General features: G+C 41.7%; 3 protein-coding genes across 5 annotated transcripts in view; 1 reads left to right on the top strand and 2 right to left on the bottom strand.

The window, feature by feature from the left end:
* Positions 1-3,747, top strand: part of LOC122399225 (papilin) — a 114,653-nt gene extending 110,906 nt beyond the window's left edge. For all 3 annotated transcript variants that reach the window (XM_043399749.1, XM_043399750.1, XM_043399748.1), the window contains one exon: positions 105-3,747. In XM_043399749.1, coding sequence (XP_043255684.1) covers positions 105-307 — 203 coding nt within the window. In that variant the 3' untranslated portion in view covers positions 308-3,747. The remainder of the gene's footprint in view (positions 1-104) is intronic.
* A 229-nt stretch (positions 3,748-3,976) lies between these two features.
* Positions 3,977-6,616, bottom strand: LOC122398953 (potassium/sodium hyperpolarization-activated cyclic nucleotide-gated channel 1-like). Its single transcript, XM_043399223.1, has 8 exons — positions 6,381-6,616; positions 5,793-6,014; positions 5,493-5,679; positions 5,184-5,318; positions 4,931-5,123; positions 4,657-4,848; positions 4,376-4,599; positions 3,977-4,249 (listed from the first exon to the last, which is right to left on the bottom strand). The coding sequence occupies exons 1-8, from the start codon at positions 6,614-6,616 to the stop codon at positions 3,977-3,979; spliced, it is 1,662 nt and encodes a 553-aa protein (XP_043255158.1).
* A 742-nt stretch (positions 6,617-7,358) lies between these two features.
* On the bottom strand, positions 7,359-11,708 carry LOC122398750 (two pore potassium channel protein sup-9). Its single transcript, XM_043398909.1, has 5 exons — positions 11,400-11,708; positions 10,780-10,935; positions 10,016-10,359; positions 9,770-9,888; positions 7,359-9,503 (listed from the first exon to the last, which is right to left on the bottom strand). The coding sequence occupies exons 1-5, from the start codon at positions 11,524-11,526 to the stop codon at positions 9,242-9,244; spliced, it is 1,008 nt and encodes a 335-aa protein (XP_043254844.1). The 5' UTR covers positions 11,527-11,708; the 3' UTR covers positions 7,359-9,241.
* Positions 11,709-18,844: the final 7,136 nt, after the last annotated feature.

Raw genomic sequence — 18,844 nt, 5'->3', positions numbered from 1 at the left:
CTTGAAAGATTTTGTTCCTATGAAGGCGTACATAATCGCCTCGAGCGATCAAAGGGTTAGGATCGATCCGCGTAACGACGGAAACGCACGTTCTCTTCTTCCAGGAATTTTCATCCACCCGAACTGCCAGGACAACGCGTTCTTCGCGGACTGCGGCCTGATCGTGAAGGCGAAGTATTGCACGCACAAATACTACGCGAAATTCTGTTGTCGATCTTGTACCGAGGCTGGACAGCTGCCCTCCAGGGGCCCTCACCTGAGCAACTCCAGGAGGAGGCGAAGGCACATCCTGAAGATGCTCGTTTAAAACGCGAAACTCGACGGTTCGGTAATTTCCGGTGTGCCCGGCGCGAGCAGCGACCACGATCGGGCAAAGACATCGACTTAATCGAGGGTATGCGAACGAAACGTCATCGAGGACGCCGCATAATCGACGTTAATTCACTGCCAAAGCCTTAGAACGTCTATACATAGGTATCTTAATATATTAAGCAACAGCGGGACGGAGGGACGACTCCCACGACTGTCGTCGCTGTCTCTTTCGAACGTCGTCATCCATGTATATACGATCTGACGCTGAATCCTAGTCGGTCGAAGCCATATTAGGCGGGTTAACCTCGAAAGGTGCTCGTTCGATAATTTTTCTTTTCTTTTCATCGGGTCGTTCCACGAGTCCTTGCGCACGAAAGAACATCTTCCCTCTAATTTATCTTTAAATTAACTCCTAAAGATTTCAACTCTCGAATTTCGTTATTTAAATCTAACGTCGACACGATCAATTTCACGCACGTTCGTTCTCAACTGAAAATTATTCGCAACGACTTCTGAAACGATCCAATAACCAACGTTGACCGCGTCTCCGGAATTCCGCGACGAGATAGAAATTCGAATGCAGTTTGCATAGATCACCCAGTTAGGCAACCTCGTCGCGACCGGGCGGAGAATTTGGAATTTTTACATTTGATAAAACAGCATAGAGTTCCACGATTCCGGAGGGGTCGGTCACAGTCGACGACGCGACCAATTTTTCTCGTGCATCGCTTGCGTAGCTTTGCGAAATTGAAAACACACGCACGCCAGGGGAACAAGAAACGTCGCTAAATCAGCGTTCGATGACTTAGGGGCTCTGGCCATCCTTTGTTTTTCTTTTTTCGAAACGGGGGGGAGGAACGAGCGACAGAGGAGGGGGAAACTTGTACCTATTTGTATGAAGCATATACGCACGTTACGTTGTACAATATAAATAGTTTGTTACGCAATATGCCATTTATATACTCTATGATACTGTTATCACTTATTCCTTATCGATACTCGGACGTATTGCCATAGCATGTACCGCCACCAAATAGTTCTCGATCATCGAATCGAACGACGTGGATCGCAAAGGTGCAACGTCGCCGCGGTTCTGGCTTCGATGGCTTTCGATGAGCAAAAAAATTCTACTAAAGTTCCAAAACGAGGCGAGGCTTTCGAACGGATTTCGGTTGCATCTTTGCACGATTTACCGCGAGGCTGCGCCGACGCAATTCTCTTCGCGAACGATCGGTTTTTAGCGCTGAAACCGCGTCATATGGGCATATTAACGTGTTGCATTTATATATTTGTTCCTGAACATTTTAATCGTAATGTTAAACTACGTACTGTTACTATGTATACTGTATCATCTATCGTGAAACTTTGACGACCGGGGGCTGAGAATACTCCAGATATTCTGGCGCCTTTATATAATTTTCTCGAATTTTTAAAATAAAAATTTCAAATTTTTTTAATTCATCAGAGAATGGATCGCAGATAATGTATTTAAATTTTCGTATCGATAACGTGAATGGTTTCCGTGTAATAAAATCGAAAACGAATCGATACGTGCACCGCTCTGGAGACTTCAACGCGTGGACGAACGGTGTGCATCGAACTCTATTTTTTCTCCGGGCACTATGAGCATCCAAGATGGCAATTGCAAGGGCTGGCGATCTGTACTCTCATCCCCGTGCGTCACGGAAATATCAGTAGCTCGTAGCGTATCAGGATTCCGAAGGGAAAGGTACCAAAAGCATTTAATATATCGTAAGCGTAAGTTTCACTCGATCAGTTCGAATCGAAAGAATCCACGGAACCGTAGGGAAGGACTATTTCTTCTTTCATCTTATCGTTTCAGTCACAGTAAATGACAGTGCCTTATTAGACGCCCTTCGAAAGTGTCGGGGAAAGAGTGCTAAATATAAATTTACATACAGATACTGTTTAGTGTAAATAGAAACACGTAGTGTAACGGGCAAAACGAACAATTCCTCTCGCGGTGTTCGCTCGGAACGATCGTAGAACGCGTTTCGAATTCAGACGATCGCGAAGCATTGAATTACGAGGACTAGATTCCATCGATTTGATTTCCTTTCGCTCTCACGATCCTTCGTTTTGTACGTTCGAACGACATGTCGTGCATTTGAAACGGTTCAAAATTATGACAATCCGACGAAACAATGATGCATATCAACGAAGAAAAATTCGAGCGTGATTTGTGTGTACTGTACTTCGAATTTATGATTTATTCGCTCGGGGGAATCTCGGGCCGAACGATAACGATATTGAGTACTCTTCTCCTCCGTACTCCTCTAGATCTGACCAAACTAGACATTACACGATTGTAACGGATATGTTGTAACGTAGCGACACGACTATCTAGTAAATGTATAAATAGTTTACATAGTTTAGATATCCTACTGATCGCATATCGAGCGTAGATGGACATGTATCGTTCTTACCTGGACGATGTTGATTTTAAGGAACGAAAGGTACGCAGTAAACGTCATTTCAGTAGATTCTCTCTATTCTATAGTAAATAATTTATATTTCTACCGTGTGATTTAAGTCTGTACAATGCCCTATATCCACTTACTATTACACTAGAGATGTATATAATTCTCACTATCACGTACTAATTGTTAACGTATCTTATGGGGCACTAACAACTTCCTCGCAGAGACTCCAGCGTCCGTAGAAACGATCGTGACCGTTGATTCGTTAGTTTTGTGTCGTCACCTTCCGGGAATCGGTTCTATTCGCAGCTTGAATTTTAAATCGTCGCAAATTTTAACGAGTGAGACACCGCTAGCAGTGATAATCGTGAAATAGTTGTACAAAAATAGTCGAAACGTTTAAGATAAATATAGCACAAATTACTTCTACGAGAATACTTTAGCCTTCGTTTTGCAATCTCGATTAGGAAGTGCAGGTTCGAATCGGTTATAAATATAAATATATTTTCTATTCTGTACTCCATCGTTTGTTTTGATTTTCAGAAATCGTCGTTTTTCGATTCCCGTAGGGTAAGACTTCGCGAGAACGTGGAACACACCTCGCGTACAATTCGCGAGCAAGTTTTATGGGATGCTTTTCGTAGTTTTTTGTATTTTTGCATAACGGTTCGACCACCTATCCACCCTTCCCAGGACAGATCCTTAGATCTTCGAAGATCGTTCACGATCATCGCTACGGACACCGACGAATGGTTCAAGCGTTTCGCGAGAAAGACAATTGCCAAAAAAGATTAAAAAGGAAAAAAAAAAGCAGAAAGAGAATGAAAATAAATTAATCACTTATTCGTGTCTCCAGTGTATTATCTATACGTGCATAGTTCATCGCAACAGTGCTAAAGATTTTAGTGAGTGTATTTGTAACTGTAAGTATCTTAGGTAATGATTAATATAATATAATATATATAATTATAAAATAAAGGTAGACATAAAGGAATGCCACTATACAAACAATGTATGGACAATAATAATATATAAGATCCTTAAATATATGGTTAAACGATCAGCATGATTATTCTTTGTTCAGGAAGTAGAACTATAACGGTGTCCTAAAATAAATAATTACAGCGTCGTTCATTAACTTTTTTTAAACGACGACGAACTTTTATTTCTAGCATTACATCGAAGGGACGTTCTTTCCTATGATCCAATGAATTAATAACGAATTAGGCTAATACGTCGTCGGTTTGCAACGAGTCGCGCATGAGGTAGCGTTTGTGTTGTTCTTCGATGAGCAAGGCCTTCTCGATCCTGTCCGCCGCGATCCTTTCGATGTTCGCGAACAATTCCGTGTGCACTGCGATGCATTTCCGGAAATCTTTACGTTCCAAACGATACACCTCGCAGACCTCGATCGCGACGACGCTCGCGACTCTTCTCTGATCGGGGACCAACAGCGCCACCTCCCCGAAATGGGCCCCATCTTCAAGGTGGCAAATCTTACAGATTTTTTTTATTATTAAATTTATTTTTGAAAAACTCTATGCTATAATAAGAAGAAGAGGCAAACTCTAAACGAGTATGAAATTTATAAAATGACTCTCGAATGAATGTCGAATGATTACCTCTTTTCCAGTAGGAGTCAACACAGCCACGGTCCCAGCAGACAGGAAGAACATGCAGTCGCCCTGAGCGCCAGATTTCACTATGACGTCGTTAGGCAGGTACAGTTCGAACTTCAGATTCTTAACGATCATCCTGAGAACGTGTTCCGGCAACATTTTAAAGATGGCCACGTTCTGGACCAGACGGTGACTCGACTGGAGCGCGATTTCCTGGCACAGTGATTCTGAAACGCCCATAAAATTGTTTAGAAAATATAAAACGACAGATTTGATTCGGTTACCCGATAGATGCGACAGAAGCCATTTCTCGCGGAAGTAGCTGTTCCTGAAACGGTATTGATAGTACGCTAAGAGACGGTTCTTCATCTGCGGAGGAAGTTGCTTCTGTCTCGTGTAAGCGGTCAGTTGGTTCATGATTTCCAAAAACTTCGACTTGGACGCCTTTCTGATTGCTTTTATTTGAATCAGCATCACTGGAACGGGTTCAGCGTGAAAGTGATTTAAGCTATTTAAATTTAATAATAGAAAATAGAAGTGAAAGGATCGAGGATTCACCTACGATGTAACACTCGAGCAGTCTACCCATAATCATTAAACTGCTACTCAGGAGAAGGTGACCATCCGTTCGTGGCACGTACATGCCATAACCGCTGGCTGCTATTTTCTCGAGAACTATGAAAAGAGAGTGTTGAAATCTCAACGATATACTGCCACTGTCTAATCCTGTCATCCAACAATTGACACAGTCCTGTAAACGAAATGTAATTCATAACGTAGACAAATATTTTGCAGCTATCAGATCGATTACTTTCGCCAATGTATTTTGAAAATGGAGGACCAAGACTGGTATCAAGTAGCACAGACAAGAAGACCAGAGTATCAGGTAGAGGCCCAACATGAGAGTGGTCAACATTTGGTAGTAGAAATGCATTATTTCGAAGTACTGAAATAGGATAAATACGATGTGAATGTCACGATGAAGTGGAATAGGAAAAGTACCATCGATCACGATCAATTTCATTGATATTCTTGAAAATCTAACAGGATTTATTTAATTCGTATATTAGAAGATTTCATCAAAACAACGAGATTGACCGATAATTTTCAATTTTTTTACGCTGAACAACTCGAAGACTTGTAAATTGACGTAGCCGTAGCGTATCAGCTTCAAAAGAGGCAGAAGATTTATTATGATGATTATGTGATTAACGTCTTCCCCTGGTATCCGCCGCCATGGCAGTGTTATGTGGTCCCATGGCAAGGAAGAGATAATATCCACTAGGAGGTACGTTCGAAGGTAATGTCTGAAAGAAAATATGAAGTTAGAATCAAAGAATCAACTTTGGAGAAGAAACAAAAGTACCAAGAAATTAATTTGAAACCGCATCAGTGGCTTGCAATTATAAACAGAAGTTACTTTAATATCTTCAATGGTTCCAACACGACGATCCCACGCTTTTTATCTTTGTACCCCGTGACGCAGTTGCAAAATATGTCCAACCAGCAGAACGCGTAAATAAACAAATTGTATTTGTCCAATCGAATCCCCTCGTGGTTCATCACGATGAAACAAATCACGAACGGGATGGATACAAAAGCGATCAAATATATAACTGACATGATTAAATCCCAAACGAATCTGAAATTTTTGCGTGATATCGTTTAATGTTTCTACAATATGAGTGGCCTTGGATCCTCGTTCTATTTTACTCCAAGGAATCGATGATTGTTAGTATATTGCAAAACGTAAACGTTCGATCATGTTTTATCCTTGAGATCTGAATCATTGAGAACTATTATTAGCCTGGAGTGTTCTAACCAAACTATGATTGAAATTCAAACTTCCAAAACGAAAGTGTTTCATTGATTCTTTGAAGCAAACTATTTTTCATCGTGATCTCTGACGACCTTGAATGGTCTTTGATTAAAGGTCGTTCTACGCTTTTTAAATAAACTGTTCTACCGTCAAAAGCAGACAAATGATTCTGGCGACAACTGTAAATACCTAAAAGTACTAAAAGGGTGAATGATCCACGAGTGTTTGAGAGCAGCGTGCCTCGTACACTCTGCAGCGACAGCAGCCATGCTGTCCAAGAATAATCTCGATCTTGGTGTATTACCACTGATCTTGAACAGATTCATCCACAGCTGGTGATACGTGACGTCCTTCATGTTTATCACAGAACCGAACTGATGCATGTTCTCCAAACTTTTCGACAATCCGCACACGTGTTCCCTCATGCTCGAAATATTCCCGTTTCCTTAACCTTTGTTCGATCAATCCAACCACGGATATTAAATTTCGAACTCCGTGCAAAATTTTAATGATCGATTAAATGCAAAACTGAACAAACTTTTCGTCAACGAGCATATAGATCGTATATATCATAACTGAATATAGGCGTGTGAATTTCGATACGTTCAAACGTATGTAACTATTGGAAGGGGGTTTGCATCACACATGAACATGTATGTGCGTGTGTCAGACATAGCATAGAAAATAGTGAACTGTCGTTTATTAAAAAATTCTCGACGATAAAAAATATACCCAATCGCGTCCTTCGTTGCGGTGCAACGAACGTCTATGAACTAAGGTACAAGTATACAAACGAGTGCGCTCTATTACTTGTATTTACAGTGCATACCGTGACAATGGTTGACGATGCGTGGCTCGCTGCAATTTCGGAAACGAACGGTGACAATTTGTGCGTGTATCGATCGCCCTGATCAACCTCCGTAATCGACAAATTAGAAAAGAAACATCGACACTGGCGACTGTGAGCTGGATTCGGGACGAAACGAAATAATCGTGTTAACCCTCCAACCGGTTCAACGATCATCGAGTACGGTATAAAGGTTTACAAAATTTGGAAGGAGTTTAACAAATTTATTCGAATTACCCAAATATTAAAATATTATGCTTCGAAGATACTTGTTGAATAAGTTGCGTTTCCTTATTTAGTTACGTAGACTTTTTGCTATGGAGAAAAAGGATTCTAAATGATAGAAATGGAAGAGAAAATGTTAAATATTGTAAGAATTGCTCGCGATTCGACCCGTTGGGGGGTTAAAAGAGCGCTAAAGAATCGTCCGTCCGTTAAAAAAATAACTACCCAGTTAATTTAACCTCAACTATCAGTCTTCCCGGATATTCCTGTTTCTCGTTTAATATATCCTCTAATCGGTTAAAAAAATACGACCCTCGGATGCGTTCATCGTCGCTCGCTTACGATAGAATCGGTTATCGTCTGAGACGCGATCTCTACGATCACAATTCGCGTGGCTACAAAAAATGGCGCTACACCCTAGGATCGACGTTCCCGTTCGATCGACGATTACATAAATCTTCTCGCGGCGTTACGGTGACTTTCATGTTACGTCTACTGGTACAAACATCGAATTGTATATATTTAACAATCGCTCTATCGAGACCTGGGTATATACTCATATATACGTATAAATAATTAGCGTGACACATTCCCGATCTTAGACAAATCCAATCCTCGCTATTTCGACATTCTCCGGACGAGATTACATCGTCGCTCACGGAAATTGTTCGTTACCTTGTATAGCCAAACACAAGTGGACAATCAAAGCATTGTAAATATGGGAAATTTGTACACTTGAATTTTTGCAAAAATTACCTGGGAATTTTTCAAATAACATTCAGTTATAGAATGTACTTAAATATTGTTTTGATCTATCAGCATCAGACAATCGAGAATTTTAATAATTTTGGTAACAAGGTAACTCCGGGAGCGATGGACGAAAATCTCGAAACGGATATCGCTACGTCCGCGGTACAACGATTATCCTAGAAATCCATTTAACGCTAGACTCGAACGCTCCGCGAACACGACACAGCAGCACTCCGAGTTCGCCTAAGCGCGTCGTATCAGCCGGGCACTCGGAACGATATGAAATGTACGAAATCGTTACAAAATCGCCTACAAACACGCCTATGAAATATTCTCTCGGCATCTGTTGCTACGCCTATTAGTTCGTATATTACAACGTGGATTAAATAACTTGTGCTTCAAACCGCGACCCTAAAATTACGTCCACGAGGACGGGCCTCGGGTTGCCGTCAAAATACGTCTTCAAAAATCAACGTACGTGCGCGTAACGTGTCCTTTGAAAGCTTCGGGGTAAATTCTAAGAATACAGTTTGCGAACAGCGTTCCGCGGAACCTGTCCGAATCGTCGTGGATTCTATGCATTTTCTTCTTCGGGAGGGGGACAGTATTGCATGGAGAAAGAAAGATCGGCCCTGCAAGTAGTCACCAACCATATTGGGTCAGACATTTCGCTGTAAGATCTCTCGACTGACAAAATGAGCTTCAGGGATGAAACTGAGCTTAGAATCTAGGGGATGATGTACGTAAACTGACTCTAATATCGAATACGAGTGCTTAGACTCTTATAAAAATTTTGATATTAAAAATTATAACGAGGGAAGATAGAGCAATCGTGTTACTTGCGTATTATTGTCCTAATTTCTGTTTGGTTTTACCAGAGAGGGTTTGAACATTTAAATATTAATAAAATACGATACTTGGAAATTATTGCAAATCTAATTTACCACCCATATTTTAATCCTAGCTTCACCGAAAAAGCATTTGCAAATGTCCACTGTGCGAGTCGATCGAAATGTAACGTTTGATCTCGCGGAAATCGCCTCCCCGGATAAGTGTACCGGATCAGCGGCACTTAAGCGGGCGATCGAGGTGCCGATCTTTCATCCCGCGTGCAATGGACTCGCGGCGCTTGCGTTTCGAGCCGATTTTACACGTCGATGCCGAGCAGCTCCCTGCTGTCGGCCCTCGACAGTCGACGACGTAAACTGCGACGACGAAACTCCTTCCATCAGACGGATGCGCGTTTCACGCGAAGGCTGGCGGAGGTCGGTGGCCTGTAGCCTTGGTAACCTTGGTCCAGAAGCTCGGAATTGGCTGGTCTGAGACACGTGCACGAGCACACGCTCACGCAATCGTCCGTGTCGTGGACTATCGGCATGTGTCCAGCCAGGAGTTTCCCATTTACGGCGACCACCTCCCCGTCGAGGGTGAGGACGTGGTGGGAGGCTGGCTGGAGCTCGTTATCCTCGCGACGAGCGTCCCCTGTGTTCCTGTTTTCAGAGAATCCACCATTTACTAGATTTAGAATCAAAATAATGCAATTGGCTATGTTCTGTATATTTAAATATCTTTAAAACCGTTGACATTGAAAAATTTTTAGAATTTTATTTTGAAAGAGAATCAGATAATGGGTTTGTTGGCATGGAAGACGATACGAAACATCTTTGATACGACCTAGATTTACAGCGAGCCTCTCAATAGAACGATGATAAGGGATGATTTATATAGTCTCGAATGAAAGAAACGGGGTACTTACATTGTCATGAAACGGAGCACGAGCAAGTTTATGCTGGCAGCGACGACTGCCAAGCCGAACAGAATGAAGACTAAACTTAAGGCCACGTATCCAGGTTTGTTGGAAAGCGCGTGATCATTCTGCAAAGTAGTTAGAAATGGTCACATTGCAAATTATCTCGACTTTATAACTTCGTCAACTAAATAAATCACAGTGCTTTATTCCTCGAAGAACGTTGCTCGGGATGATTTATCGATGAAAATTTACCTGAAGAGCGACGTAATCGCCGAAACCGATGGTGGTCAGTGTTACGAAGCAGTAATAGAAGCTGTCGAAGTAACTCCAGCCCTCGTAACGCGAGAAGACGGCCGCCCCGGTGGTGATTATTATACTCGAGAGCATCCCTGTCGCGAGCATTAGATTCATCTCCGTAGCCTCTGTTTTCTTGCATCTCAGATACGATTTCGCCCGCTTGATCACCACGGAGGCGAACTTGTTCAAGCGTTCACCGATGCTCTGGAACATCACCAGGCCCAGAGGGATGCCCACCATAGCGTACGCCATACAGAACGCTTTTCCGCCTATAGTAACCGGCGTCGAGTGTCCATAGCCTCGAAACACAACGAAAAATCGTTAGAAATCGCATGAAAAATTTTCAAATTTAAATTCAATCGTTCGTAAGTATCGAAACGCGAGTGGAATTTATCAGGAAGGGAGGAAGATTCAAAAATAATTTTTTTATTAAAAATACCACTTTAGATATTGGGTCCAGAAATGTGTTCTATTTTCGTTACTGAACTTTGTATTTTTATAGTGTACGCAACCAGAGTATTTTCTCTCAAAGTATTATCTATAGCAACGTTATCGTAGACTTTAAATTCCAAGGTCAAGCGTCGATATCGATTAAACGCGATATATTTAAATTTTGCCCCTCGCGCGCTTGGGTTAGATATATTCTTCTGCAGAAACGCGACGGAATAATTTCAGAAACCAGTGAAGATTCTTAACGTATATAAATTCGATCGACTTACCTATCATAGCAAGCACGAGCGTCGCGAAATAAAAGGCACCGGCGAATTTCCACTGCGGGCCCGCCTTGTGCGGTTTGTTCTCTATTATAACGATCTCCAGCATTCTGTAATCCTCCTGCGTGATGTTGTACTTCTTCATCATGCTCCGGCGGACCTCTGGAAGCAACGATCGAGAGATAAAAATTTCCAAACGCGAATAATTCTCGATGGAAATGCAAATTCGATTCGACTAGCTTCTATTCAACCAACGTGAAATTAACATTAATTGAAACACCTCTACAATTTTCATATTTCGAATCTGGCTCCAGAGCCATGCGTTTGTCGAGTATCGATACTATTATCGTCCAGTGAGAGGGGGAGGGTTCGATAATCGATACAGTTTCCCAAACAAACATCCCAAGAGACCCAACGTAAAAAATCAAACGATCACTGAAACCTCGAACCTCTCATTAAATTAAAAATTCTCATCCAAAATATAAATATTTATTCTAAACTATCGCTTTCTCCATATTTTGCCATCTCGTGAACGCGGACTCGCACTTTTTACAATTCCTATCTCGACCAAACAAACAACTGTGTCTCCTGCTCGTTATTCGAACGTTTCCTGTAAGATTACTCACCGGACAGAAACTCCCAGCGTTTCCTCTCAGTGTTCGACTCCAGCGCGTCGAACACCGCCGCCCCGATCAGCAGGTACGTGAACGTGCACACCACCAACGACAGCGTCCTGACATTCTGCCTCTTCATCTTCGCGGTGAGACGGCCACAGTGAGCGTCGCCACGTCGGAACCCGAGGAACTCGTCGCAACAGTCGGTTCAGCGTCTCCGCGCACTGATCGAGACCCGGGAATCACCACCCCTGATGATCGTAACGCGGTCGCGGCGACATTTTCGTTTCACGACGACGACGCTATCGTTCCCCTCGCGACATGTTAACGGGAACGCTCGCGGTAAACGTCGGGACGCGTGCACGATCCTCGAAGGCCAGCACCCACCACGCCGCTAGTTCCGACGCGACAGGTTGAAGTATTGATCATACACGGCGGTTGGGATAAGCTCCATGGAAACGACGCTCCTTCGACCAGACCAACCATTGGTAAAACGAGGGGTTCCCAGAAACGACGATGTATGGTTCGACGAGACGACGCTACGCGGTGCAATCGTTGCGTGAATGGAGGGAGAGAAGGCTAGGGACCCCCATAGTTGCTCGCGCGTTTCGATTCCTGCGCGTTGACGCGGAACAAAGGGGGTCATTTTATTCCAACGTAAAATATTGAGTAGGGAATAGAACTGGTGACCAAAGATATCGATTGGGTATTTTTATTATTTATTAAATCTCTGTTATATTTCGTGTGGTGAATTTTTATTCTGATGAGGAGAAGTAGAGCTCATGGGTACCTACTAAAACGTACTAAACAACTTTTCCGTACAGCATGAATCAAATTTATTAAAAGTGAAAAATCGACAGGGGGTAGGTGCCTAAATTTTTCGGTAAAAAAAAAATTTCGAATCGTTCAGGAAAAATTCTGTTTAGTTGCAGGGGTCAATTACAATCATTTTTGGTCAATAGACATACCCCCGAAATCCTACGCATTTTCGAGAAAAAAATTCAGTAAATGGACAAATTTTTCGATGAAATTAAAAAGTTTCAAATCATTCTAAAAAAATTATTTTTGGTTGCAGGGGTAAATTACAATAATTTTTGGTGAATAGACATACCCCCGAAATCCTACGCATTTTCGAGAAAAAAATTCAGTAAATGGGCAAATTTATCGATGAAATTAAAAAGTTTCAAATCATTCTAAAAAAAATATTTTTAATTGCAGGGGTCAATTACAAGCACTTTTTATGAATACACGTATCCCCGAAATCCTACGTATTTTCGAGAAAAAAATTCCTAATCGAAAAAGTAATGTGTTTCTCTAATTTCATTTTCTGTCTCACTTTCTCTGGCGTTCATTTGTGTAACCTTAGTAATGAGTGATACGAAAATGGTAATGGAGCTCTGGAGCCCTAGAAAAATGGGCCAAAAAGGTACATTAGATCTACTCGTACCTCGTCTGTGCCAGTAGTATAGGTCGACGACTGGTCGGACAGGACCCGTCCGAGTCCCGACAAGCCTGTAGCGACGAGTGGTAATTCAGAGGACTGTTTACCAACAGGGGTCTTTGAAGATGAGTGCCCTTTGACCCTCCCGGATGGAGCATGTTACTTTGACGAACTTGCTACTCGACGGAGTTTCGAATTAACTTTATGCACTGCTGCGTTTAATCGAGTTGCTACTGTCGACAATATTCCGGTGTTCCCGTTTCGTGGATAACTTACGATGTGTAACTTGCCAAACCGTGGAGATGCTAGTTAGACTCCGTGTTGTTTGTTCTTCGGGATGTCTAACTGCGTTTACTTTGAACGTTGGATGTACGATTCAGGGGGCCCTTTAAACGCTTATCGAGTTATTCCAGGTGGATCGATGCGACTCGAGTAATTAAAAGGAGGAAGGGAAATAATTTTCGTACAGTTCTTCGCAGCCAATGTTTATGCACGATAAAATAAGGTAAAGTGTCAAAGTGACAGGTTCAGGCTATGAATCGAAGATATAGGGGCTAAAATTCGTATAAAATAATCAATTAAACTGGAGGGTCAATGTGTCAATAATGGACCGTGTGGCGTCGACACGTGACGAGTGTAGGGATCACGTGGCAACTAAATAAGACGCATGACCTTTTGATCAAATATTCATATTCCTTTACATAGAAAATTAGAATCTGTAAATCGAGTAATATTTTTGTATCTGTCTTTAAATTAAGAGTATTCTTTGCTACTAATTTTATGTCGACTGTTTGGAGTATTTCACTATGACATGAACATTTTTAAATTTTGTGTAGAATATTTGTGCATGTTGTGCATTGCAGTGAACGATCAATTCGTGGAAACGAATAGTAGTTTAGATCGATTACGGTCGTGTTTACACCGGATTTCAGATTTCCCTGCAGCCCGACTAATTATTGGAAGAGCATTGCCAAGTAATATCGAAGAAACCGACCGCACACACACGACTGTTGAATCTAATTCGGGCAATCGCGTCATCATCCTGAATTTTATCGACGACACGTGCAGAACAGTTGTACGACGAATATCGATTTTACATCGAAAGAATAGATTCAAGTCCCTGGAATGTATTAATAAGGCATCCCTTTACTATAAACCGCATCAAAATTACAAATTTATTTCGATGCGCGAACGCGTTCCCCGATAAATCCATAAACGACGCGTCTAATATTTTACGTTTGCTCCTGTAACCGAGTGGAAGGAATTTCCAGGTGTTTTTGTTTTCTCGTTTCACGTCCATCGGACTAGAAATTTCTCATGAGTCGATTGAGGGATTACCTGTTTACTGTGAATGCAGAACGCAGCGTAGACGCGCTTAAGCTCGTCACGAAATTCCCCTTGAAACTTGCCGCTGAATCTGGAGATAAATACGAAGAAATTGAGAAGCGAGTAAGAAGTAAAGAAGCACAGCAGTCGATCCGGATTGAATGTAAAGAACCACGAGATATTCTTCTTACACGTGTCGAGCATCGAAATGATCTTCCATTTGATATCTCGGCGCGTACAAATTGAAAGATCTTTCAAAATGATAAAGTTGTAAAAGTTTATCTGTCACCAGCTTCATTCGTCAAATCTAATTGACTTTTGTGATTGAAAATTGTATTCTAAAGAGAGAAAAGAGACTCGATAGGAGATGCTGATCTCTAAATCCTCAGACCCAGTCATAAGAAATTTAATTTGCATTATCGATGAGCAGACATTTTAGACATTCGTGCATTGATTTCGAAGGAATGTTCAGACCTCGAGTGCGCCGTGCAGCGTTTCCACGTTCACACGTTCCCCGGGTTTATGGCAGTTACAAGTCTTTCAAGGCGACGTTTACGAGCCAGAGTTGCCTCTGGGGACTGGCTGGAACAGAAGGTCCGATCTCACGATAACTAATCTTTTATATATCGTTAATCGACCCTCCACGTCCGGGAAAACTGTGTCTTCGAAAAATACGGGCCCCAAATAACGATACTTCAAAGCTCGCGAGCGTCGTTTTCGTCGAACGCCGTTCGGATATTTCAAAAATATTCGCGCCTTTATCGAAAACGTCGATCCTTCAAACATCCTGCATAAGAGAGGGTCTCTCCAGAAGCAACAAACTAACAATATTTATTTCCAACCCAGACAGATTCGTGAGACCAGTTTCTGATTTGATATCAAAACGAGGAATAAAAATTATTTCCAAGAAATAGAATGAGATAAATGTAGACTTCTTCTTGGGTCGTGAGATCAATACCGAAACATACTATTTATATCTAAATTTCGGTCCGAGAATATTCATTAACTTTTGATTAGAATTTGTAAATGTTACCCGTCTCGGTCTATTTCCATTGCAGAAATCGATTACTATTACGCTAACGATTCTTTCTTTTCAGATTCGACGAACGAAATCGCGACTTGAATCTTAAATAAATTTCTAGTCGTGGTAATTATTAATTCGAATAAGATGGCGTCGAGTCCACTCTATCGTAGATTGTCCAAGCAAAGAAGTGGCTTAGGTTAGTCTTGGAGGTGTTAATTTCAGCAGGAGATCCCAGGGAACTGGATTCGCCGTTACGAGGACGTTTTCCACGTGGATCTGCCAGGTTCTTCCCCGTGGGGAGCCGTCTTGTCAAACACACTCGTACGAAACAGTGCGTCGGACGTTGGACTATTTGCATGCATACTATCCTAGATAGATGAGCCAGTTTGAACGGCCGTGTCGATAACGAGCACTGACCTATATTGCTAATAACGGACGCGGGATCGCTGCTAGGCAAAGCGGCAAGGAAATTACCGTAGGTTTCGTCAACCGTTATAGGTGTCATCGCGTATGCCAGGAATATTCACTGACGCGTTGTACCCTCTCAACAGGGCCCAAGTGGAATTTAAAACCCTAAAAAAAAACTTATTTAAACTCAATCCCATTTTACAACAACCAACAACTCAAATATCAACGAAAAGACAGCTAAGACCTAATGTGACCACTATTCAATTTAACAGACGACTGAAATTCTATTTTAATTCGTCATACGTTACCACTTTCATGAGATATGAATTAAGAAAGAAATTCTATCCCCCACTACAATTTTATATTTCTCAAAATTGTATAACATCCATGCAACTTAGTTGTTCTATTCTGAAGCTTCGAAGAACCGCTCTTGGAGACGTAGTATTTAATTAAAAGCTATTTTGGAATCGTGGCCTCCATTTTGGCGAACACTGGCCTACCAAGGTGTCGAACTACCCTCGAATACGATGAAAACGATAACGACCGCCTTTAACGCCTCCCTCAGCCTTCGCATTTCACCCCGGTTCTTTTTCCTTTGTTAATTAAAGTAAATAATAGAACGCGAACGACTACGATTCTTCTCGATCGTCCCCTACTAATTGCCAGGAACGTGAGGATAATTAAAATTCGACCCCTGGACCGTCCCCCTGCCCTCGTGAAATCGATGTTCTATTAGTCGATGCGTACCAAGACTTCTGCTGGATCGTATTTTTAGGCTCGATATACATATAGATCAAGTCACGGGGAAACGTAACGACGTGAAACATGTTCGCCAGGATCGAACGCAGGAAAAAATGTCAAAGGGAAACGTTGATCCGCGATGGAAACGGATTTTACGTTTGATGTTGGTTTCAAGGTCGGTTAAAGGTCATCGATGTTTCTCTTTCGGTGGCACCGGTGTATTTTCAACTTCAAAGCGTCGTGAGTGTTATTGGAACGAGTTCAACGACTCGGGTGCAAGACACCATGACCTCGAAACGATCAATCAAACATCTGATAGCTTCAAAGCGAGCTAGAAAGCGTTCACTTTCCAATCTGAGTTTTCCAAAAATTTTTTAATGATTATTCAACCCCTGTTTTGAGTCAAACTTTTATTTTAGCAATTTCTAGTCAACTTAGAACACCACTCTATTAATATTGTATGTCCACACGACTCCTATCGAAATACTTAGGGTCAACACAGTGTTTCTATTTTATAACGATTCTGTGAACACATATTGACGAAGATTCATTTTCAGGAGACTTCGAGGGAATTTTGAAAATCCTTTCACCCGATCAAGGACGCATCAGACGGCGTTTGTTTAAATCGAGAGAGAAGACCTTCGACGCGAGCACGTCACAGTGGAACGGAATGCATTCGAACAAAAAACGCAAATGAAAAATTTAATCGTGTCTCGATGCAACGAATACTGCAGCTCAGTGTCAAAGAAAGGGTAGCCCACAGTCGCAGGGAAGAAAAGTTGCGAAATAAACGTCACTTCAAAGAGACGGTGTCCTTGAACAGGAGCTGACGAACGTCACGTTCTAGAGACCGTGCCTGCCTTTATCGCGGATTCCAGAAAGGATCCCCCAGGCAGGCGGAAACGTCCTCCATACGTCGTTTATTAGAAATTACAGAAATAGTAGAAGCTGGACCGAGATTTAATCGATTGGCGAGATTGAAAGGTTTACTTTCTACTTATATTAACGAGAAACCTAACAAAATTTGTATCACTGTTAGGTAAGAGAACTGCATAAGCATCGATATAATTGGAGGGTAAGTAAGGTGTAGAAAATTTAAGTTGGACCTATTTTATAAATAACTGGAAATAGAAAAATATTTTTTCCAAAGATTAATCCCTCGTTTAAAACGAGTCGCTGAAACTGTTGTTTCTCGTTGCAGGAGCCACCTCGAGGCGTCAGGCTTTTGCGCGCCGCAAAAAAGGGCGTGGCTGGTGGTAAATATACCGTTTCCTTCCTGTTTCCCGTTTCCTGCGGGACGAGGAACCCGGAAGCGTGACGGGGGATTCATTCAAAGACGAAATACTGGCGGCAGGGCGACACTGGTATGCAAATGAAGTTTTTCTTAAAACCGGGAATCCCCAACGTACGTCGCTGACGGGATAACGGAGGAATTCCTAAGGCGAAGTTTTAATGAGATACAATTAACACTGTACTTGGTTTCTGGGATGCTCACTTTTGGAAACGCGGTATTTTTGTTGTTGCAAGAACCGTGTGGATTTGGGTGGACGTATAACGCGTTTGATAACCGTGAAATTGGCTGTGCAAAACGTTTCACGCGTATTTCTGTTATTGAAAATTCGATGCAGGGAAAGGCGCGACTTCGTGCGATACGGATTATTTAATAAATAATAGCGGTATTTGTTCCGCTTTGCTTTTCGATTACTTCTCCGAAACGAATCATTTGGATTTGGTTGTAATCTCGTGCTAACGAGAGAACTTTGGTGAACTTTGAGGAAACGTTTCTCGTCTCGTACAAAGATGTTTTTAATAATTATTAATGAGATAGAAACAGTTTTCTATTCGTTGTGAAATATTTAATTCTATAATATATTCACGCCTAACTTAAATTGCAGAAGTGATAATCAAAATTCGAGTGTTTTTAGAAGACCATTAATTATTAGAAAAGTCACCTCACCAAAGCAAACTTTCATCTCAAAACGTTTTACAATATTTTTACTGGTCGATTTATCCTCCACATGAGGGGATTAATACTAAACGAAGAGTGGAAAATATACGAATTTTCTCGAGTCTCTCGTTCCTCTCAGACGTTTGTAAAAGTCGAATATAAATGGTGTCGCCAGCACTGATCACCGAGCTCGCAATCGAATGACAATGGAGACTAGAAATAAAAAGTCTCGCTTCGACGACGACACACTACTTCGAACGGTCTGAATTGATAAAAACGCATGGACCGTAAAATTTTAATTGAACTATTCCCGTTTGATCGAGAGAGCTGTTTCTTAATTTCCATTTCTAAACGTTTCGCTAGAATCCGGAGACCTCGAGGACGCAACGACTGTCTCTGTTCTCCTTTTTCGCGGATCGATGTTCGAACTACGGGATAAAAGTGTATTTATAATGCTTCGGGAGTATATGAAATAGAAAATTCAACAATGGTCCGTGTATCGAAACTGTAATAATGGTTACGAATATGGTACGCGGGCATTGAACTGTTTTTAAAAATCACTGACTAAA

The sequence above is a fragment of the Colletes gigas genome, unplaced genomic scaffold (genome assembly GCF_013123115.1).
Source record: "Colletes gigas isolate AHSC1104 unplaced genomic scaffold, ASM1312311v1 Colletes_gigas_Sc00012, whole genome shotgun sequence".
Classification (NCBI taxonomy): domain Eukaryota; kingdom Metazoa; phylum Arthropoda; class Insecta; order Hymenoptera; family Colletidae; genus Colletes; species Colletes gigas.
The sequence above is the reverse complement of the archived record's forward strand: the minus strand, read 5'-3'. Positions and strand labels throughout refer to the sequence as shown.

What these genes read in the sequence shown, in the direction of transcription:
- LOC122398953 (XM_043399223.1), bottom strand. Translation starts at nt 6,616, where the DNA reads ATGAGGGAACACGTGTGCGGATTGTCGAAAAGTTTGGAGAACATGCAT. An exon ending in AAGTCTTCGAGTTGTTCAGC is followed by an intron (nt 5,319 to 5,492) that starts GTAAAAAAATTG and finishes ATCCTATTTCAG; the next exon opens with TACTTCGAAATAATGCATTT. An exon ending in GCTTCTGTCGCATCTATCGG is followed by an intron (nt 4,600 to 4,656) that starts GTAACCGAATCA and finishes TGGGCGTTTCAG; the next exon opens with AATCACTGTGCCAGGAAATC.
- LOC122398750 (XM_043398909.1), bottom strand. Translation starts at nt 11,526, where the DNA reads ATGAAGAGGCAGAATGTCAGGACGCTGTCGTTGGTGGTGTGCACGTTC. An exon ending in GCTCGTGCTTGCTATGATAG is followed by an intron (nt 10,360 to 10,779) that starts GTAAGTCGATCG and finishes TTGTGTTTCGAG; the next exon opens with GCTATGGACACTCGACGCCG. An exon ending in GTGCTCCGTTTCATGACAAT is followed by an intron (nt 9,504 to 9,769) that starts GTAAGTACCCCG and finishes CTCTGAAAACAG; the next exon opens with GAACACAGGGGACGCTCGTC.